This window comes from Aulonocara stuartgranti (genome assembly GCF_965226115.1).
Source record: "Aulonocara stuartgranti genome assembly, chromosome: 17".
Lineage (NCBI taxonomy): Eukaryota > Metazoa > Chordata > Actinopteri > Cichliformes > Cichlidae > Aulonocara > Aulonocara stuartgranti.
In genome coordinates this window covers 1,353,074-1,359,499 of record NC_138953.1, presented here as the reverse complement: position 1 = coordinate 1,359,499, position 6,426 = coordinate 1,353,074, and the positions used below count along the sequence as shown (strand labels likewise).

Sequence of the window (6,426 nt, the reverse complement as noted above, 5' to 3'; positions counted from 1 at the left end):
AAAATTTCTGATCCTATCCAAGCACCACCTGACAGAGCAGCAGTATTCGATGCCCTGTGATTGGAATGGTCAGCTATTGCCCATAACAGTAAAACATATTGACAAGTGTGGTAAATTACTTTGTGCATCACGACAGAGACATCGCCTTTCTGAAGTAGCATGGCAATAAAAATGGCCAGACTAGTTAGGAGCTAGAGAATCCACCAACCCCATAGATAGAAGCGTACACGAGTTCCACACAAGACAGAAGGAGTCACAGACAAAGTGGATTTCAGTGTCATTTTATTGTGAAAACAGGATAAACCACGGGTCACGCTGCTGTAGGATCCACCCCACTCTCCCACACAGTGTACATTATTCATTATTCATGATTTTGGAAAGTACCCCTGAAAATGAACAGAGTAAAAGAGCACAGCGAGAGGCTGTCCCACGAGGAAAAGCAACATATAGAAAATTTGGGTGTGTTGCCATGGTAACGTGAGCAGGGAAGCAGTATCTAGAAATAAATAAATAAATTAATGGTACATGTTGGAACGAGGGTCTCGACTTCCTGGAGCAGTGGTGGCGCGCACACACGCGCACAAACTCCACTGACACATAGCTCTTTGATACAGCACACATGGTGAAAACGCTGATGATATGGAATAACGCAGCATCACACACTGGTCGTTTAAATTAAAAGGTCACCCACACATTACAGCGCAACATCCGTGCCTCCTGGCAGCACGGGAAGCAGCTGGAACCACGAGACGTGCGGGGCCTCTGCTGAAGGACGTACACAACGTCAGGGCGACACAGAGACACGTGAAACCTGCTTGGACAGGTCATGCCCATGCTAATGCTAACTGATTTGAAAACGTGCCTAGATGTCGCTGAGCATGCGAAGGGCAGGCCTACTCAGGCTAACTTGTTTATTATAAGATCACTTATAATAAACACCATCTCAGTTTATTATAACTTGGGTTGTTAGTTTTGGAGTCATTGCTATTAAATATTTATTGGCAAGAGTAACAGTGTTACAACCAAGCTAACTATTTGCATCTTAAACAGGATCAATAACTGGGAAAAGATGGTTACGTTTTTTGGAAATCTGACTTTACTATGTAGGTACCATTTTCGGCCTGTATACTTCATAAACACTTTAGAAAGATTTACATTTGATAGTTAATTTTGTGCAGTTATATTTAGCAAAGTTTTCAGCTGTCAGAATGTTAGCTTGTTCTGGTGCTAGTTGGATAACTAATCTGTGCTGTACATATTCATACTATTCTGCTCTGCTAGTTGTTGGGATTGTTACAGATATTTTGGCTGAGTCTGCTGCTGTTTGACCTAAAAATAAAGTGGTTTAAGTCTAGAGACCAGTCGCACCCATCTGGCAACATCTGTTTGCAAGGGGAAAATGTGTATTCCCCAACCAGTTGGCAAGTGGTTGCTGGAAGCTGCTGGCAGCCACTGGGTGAAGTCAAAAAAACTCCAACTGTTTTCCAACCAGTCAGGGAATACCCACGTTTCTCTTGCAACCAGCGGCTCACTTAGAGGCCTACAACACTGAGAGAGTCGATTTTATAGCGACTGCCAACAACATCCAAGTGCTTGCAATTGGTGGGGGATAAAATGTCCACAACTTTTTCATCCTTTGACTGCTCTGACTTGTGTGTCTTTAACACTAACCTGTTGTGGTGATACCGGTATTACCAGTTTGTTGGACAAAATACTCCAAATAATCCAAGCTGTAATAAACTGAGCAACTTCTGACGAACGCTCATTTGTTTGTAGTTTTCAGGATCATGTCCGTCCCACAGATTTCTAAAAATAAAGCTGAAGTCATACCTGATGGGGTCACTTCTTTATTGCAGGTATGAGTAAGGTTATAACTGAGGATGTACGCCTTCTGTCCTAATGTGACTGCAGGATGTTCACTGTGTCTCTGTGTCGCCTCTGAATGAAAGGCACAGAAAAATGAGAGTAGTAATGTGTGTGTGTCTGTGTGTGTGTATGAGGCAACCAAAGTAAGTCATAAATATCACAGCTCAAAAAATAACAGCAGAATGAATGACATCATGTTTGGACTGTACAAAAATATCCTGTGCTGGGACTCAGATATGTCTGACACGACACAGGCAGAGGATGCATGTAAGAAATCATCCTGGCTTTGTCCTTCTGTGCTGATGATATGATGCTTATTTTCAAATATGGTGTCTCTGCTGATGAAAAGTGTCCCCACAGAGAGAGAGACTGAAACGACCTTTGTGTCTCCACTGCTGTGAGTGAGCGAGTGAGCCGACTGAGAGCTTGCAGCGTTTGGGTGGAAACAGGTGACGAGGGTTAGGTCATTAGCCAAACTAGCAGCGTGCTCACCCACTTAAATTGTATCTTCTACCTTTATAATCAGCTCTTTTTTAGCATGTTAACAATCTGAACTCTGAAAGTAAAAAACAAATAAATGACCTGAACAAATAAGTGTATTTACACTAAAAGACTTAATCTGTTGACATCATCACTGACAAAGAGTCCAATCCAAGGCCAGGCGCTGCACCGTGTCTCCTGTTTTCACTCAGAATGACAGAAATGCTCAGCTCCAGCCTGCATAGCTGAATGTCACTAACAAATACGTCAGATTATATTAGATATGTCCATCTTTTACACTGTGTGTATCATGAGCCAGGCACACTGACACCCACTCCAAAGCACAGAACTGAGTCAGGATTCCATTTGAACTTTCTACCATCAAATTTACAGGAAATTTCACTTCAAACACAATTTTCCTGCTTCTGAAACGATTCTTTCTTGTATTTACAAAATCTGGGTGTCAATACAATAAAATAAAAATACAAGTAAAGCAGAAAAATAACATCATCTACTCATCCTCAAGAGGAAAACTGCTGTTAGAAGACAGCAAATGTGTAGTTCAGTCTAAAAGCAGACGTCGTTCAGAAACAACATAAATATACCCACTAGCTAGTCCTCAATATAGACACAGCTATGGAGGAAAAATAACTTTAAATGTTGCTGCTTGTTTGTAACTGAGAGACTGAGACAGCGTCTCAGGGCTGCAGGAGTCCCCGTGGGCTCTGTTTGCTTAAGCAGGCTGCGTTTTCCTGCATGGACAGTACTGATCACTGACACTGAGCCTTTTTGTTCTGGTTTTGTTTTTAAACCAGGGGGCCACTTCTGGAGCGATGTAGGAGGAGAGAAACCGGAGTGTGAAGAGAGGCCGCTGTAATGGCTTGTTTGCAGGTTAAGAGGTCCTTTGTGCATTGTTTGTCTTTCATTCTGAGCGCAAAATGAGCCGTTTAAACTGAGCTCTGACAGTGTGAGGTTCTGCCTGCTCGTGGCTTTCCCTATAACTGCTGAGTAAGACGCTGCGTGGCAATAACCTCAGCAGCAGTGCTGGTGTGTGTCTGTGTGAGTGTGTTTGTGTGCGCCTGACCCAGGAGGAGGCCCAGATGAGAATATAACCATTGTTTCTGCTGGAGGATGAGGACCGGGGCGACAAGCCAGCCCAGTAGACTCGTTCCTTTATTAGAGCCAGATGTCTGTGGGTGTTAGAAAGGAAAACTAAGGCTGTTTGACTCGAACCTCCAGACACGGGCATGTGCACAAACGGACACCAGCAATGAGTCCAAAGCAACAAGCAGGGATCTGCAGCTACAACATCCAGCCCGAGGGGGAAAAGGCGTATGTGTAATCTGATTTAGATGTGCTGACTAACCAGGGGTCATAATGAGACAGTTTTCAAGCAGAGTGGACCTGGATTTATTCTATCAGAAAGAAAACATCATACTGCAACTCCAAAGAGTTAGGGACTCAAAAACCATCAAAATCCTTAATGAAGTACAATCAGTAGTGTTATATATATATTTACGCTTGTCTTGCTAATCTCTCAGGATGAGATCAAACTCAGTGATCAAGCCTGAGCTGTGATAACCCTACTGTCGCCACGTCATCACCGCTGGAACGCTCTCGTCACATTTTGAGGGTCTTTACTTTGCAACCTAAAGCACCTCGAGGCGATTGTTGTTGTTGTTATTTGGTGCGATACGAAAACATGGAATTATCCTGAATTGAATTAAATTGACTATATTAACCACAATGCCCCCTCACACAGATCTGCTGACCTCCCTGAGCCTGCTTCTGCTGGAGGGTTCTTCCTGTTAAAAGGGAGTTTTTCCTTCCCACTGTCGCCACAGTGCTTCAAAGGCAGTTGTTGTTCTCTCTGTTATTCTCAGGTCTGTACCTCACAATATAAAGTACCTTAAGGGGATTGTTGTTGTGATTTGGTGCTATATAAATTAAATATTCTAACGCTGTGAAATTAATTTGAAGCTGGAGTGGATTAAAATGTACAAACTGGTGTAAAACACAAAACGACTCCCTCTGTCACTATAGTGTGTGATGGGCAGCCCATCCTCCCTCCTGTGTAGTTATTGACATTACACAACATTAATCACACCACAGGATCCTTTCTCTGTTATGTTGATTGTTGACGTGTCTTCTTTGGGATGTCCTAAATGGCAAAGATGTGCACTTAACAGTGACTGTGGGTCTCTGAGGCCCTCAGCCATTTTGGCACCAAACGTCTGACAATAGAAATGTAAAAAAACATAAATTTTGAATGATGTGAAGCACAGAAAGACAAAGCCAAGGGCCAAAAATGTACCACAAGAAATGAAAAAGTTTGAACTTCTCTAAAGTGTCCTAAATGTTTTTCAGCCCAAGAAAATAAAATATTAAATTCTTTCCATCTTAGTTTCAACAACAAAGCAAATTAAATAATCTTTTCATTGCTGCTCGCAGCAGTGATTCATAAGACAATAAAAACAAATAAAGCATGAAGACGAGAAAAGAGGATCATTTAGTGAAAAACAGGTTTGGTTGCTGGAGCAGGGGCACGTCCACGAAGCTCCTCTATGCAGGGCATGGCGGTAATGAGACTCAGCGCCTTTAACCCTTTAACAGCCACACAGGCCGTCTCTCGTCTTGTAGGTTAGAGGCAGGCCGGTGCGCCCACTGAGCGAATCCTGTACCTGTCCAGACACGTTCTGTAGCTCAAAGTATTAAGGATGCTTGGTGTTACAGGCAATGATACGTAAGCACTTCACTGCTGTGGCAGAAGGGCCGACAAACTAATGCTAGAAACCAGTGACAGCGAGCTGTCGGCTGCACCGCCACACTACTAATGTGGAGGTCTTGAGAGTGGAACCGCAGCCATCAGCTGCAGTAATCCTCGAGGTGGTGATGAGGCAGTTTCCCTCTCAGCTGTATGAATCTAATGAGAGCAAGCATGATGGGTACTGGCTCGCCACGCCGAGAGCTCGGTGGAAGATGTGAAGTGTGCCTTACAATTTGGCGGAGTTTCTATATTGATCAGAAGGAGGAGGAGACAAACTTAGCTCCCATAATGCTTTGGGGTCAGGGCACGTGCGAGGACGCTGTTTGCTTTGCAGAATCTGAAGCAGCCTAATTTGTCAGCAGTTTGCGTGTAGGGAACAACATCAGGAGAATCCCTCATCCAGTCCATCCTCTGAGGATAACAACCATGAAGACCTGCTTCACCCACACATTTCAGTCTTTGCATGCGTCTAGTCCATTTAGCCCACATCCCTGTCCAGTCGGTGCTGACTGAACATCCTCTGAATTATTCCCAGAAACTCACACACCTCCGGCACCTGTTTACACATCAATTTTACAGTTTTTTAAATCAAGTTTGTTCCCATAAAATTCTGCCCTCCGCTCATTTCCTTTTATCTGTTTGACCGAATCAGCCGCTCTCAGAGTCCCATCTCTGTCCACCATTACTCCAACCTCAGGTAGCTGGGTATGGAGTAGTTGAACATGAGGAAGTCTAACTTGTAAAGCTGGTAGAGCTGGATCTGCTGCTGAGTGCTGATATTGCTGAAGAACTGAGCCGTCATAGCATCCGTGGTACGAGTGGACTTGGCGTAGGTCGGGAAGCGCAGGGAGTCACCTACACCCACCAGCTGCAACAGGTAGTTTGCATCCTCCTCCAGTGTCTCATACTTGCCCACCATGTCATAGTGGATGTGACACGGGTGACAGAGCTGGTACACAGTCTGCCAGTGCTCGTTGAGTCCGTCCCGCTGTGTGGCCGGGTCCACCAGATACTCAATGAACTCTTTGAATTTGACATCAGCCCCGTTGAGCAGGGCATCCTGCGTGGCGTTCTTGCGGTAGCGGCGGATGATTCGGGTGCCAAAGCGCTTGTGGAAGGATGAGTTGTACTTGAGGGTGAACTTGTTGCGATATGCAGAAACCAGCCTCTCGAAGGGCTCACGAACAAAAAGGAACTTGAGGTAGTTCTTGAGGCGGTGATTGATCTCGGCAATGCTGTACTGATTCAGTGTCTTAAGGTTGGAGGGAACGTGGGCTTCATTGGAAGGAATTTCCATTGGGTCACTGCGTGAG

General features: G+C 44.5%; 1 protein-coding gene across 2 annotated transcripts in view; it reads right to left on the bottom strand.

Annotated features, from left to right (window-relative positions):
- Window positions 1-265: 265 nt before the first annotated feature.
- chst11 (carbohydrate (chondroitin 4) sulfotransferase 11) overlaps window positions 266-6,426 on the bottom strand; it is a 97,194-nt gene continuing 91,033 nt past the window's right edge. For both annotated transcript variants that reach the window (XM_082511637.1, XM_082511638.1), the window contains exon 4: window positions 266-6,417. In XM_082511637.1, coding sequence (XP_082367763.1) covers window positions 5,796-6,417 — 622 coding nt within the window. In that variant the 3' untranslated portion in view covers window positions 266-5,795. The remainder of the gene's footprint in view (window positions 6,418-6,426) is intronic.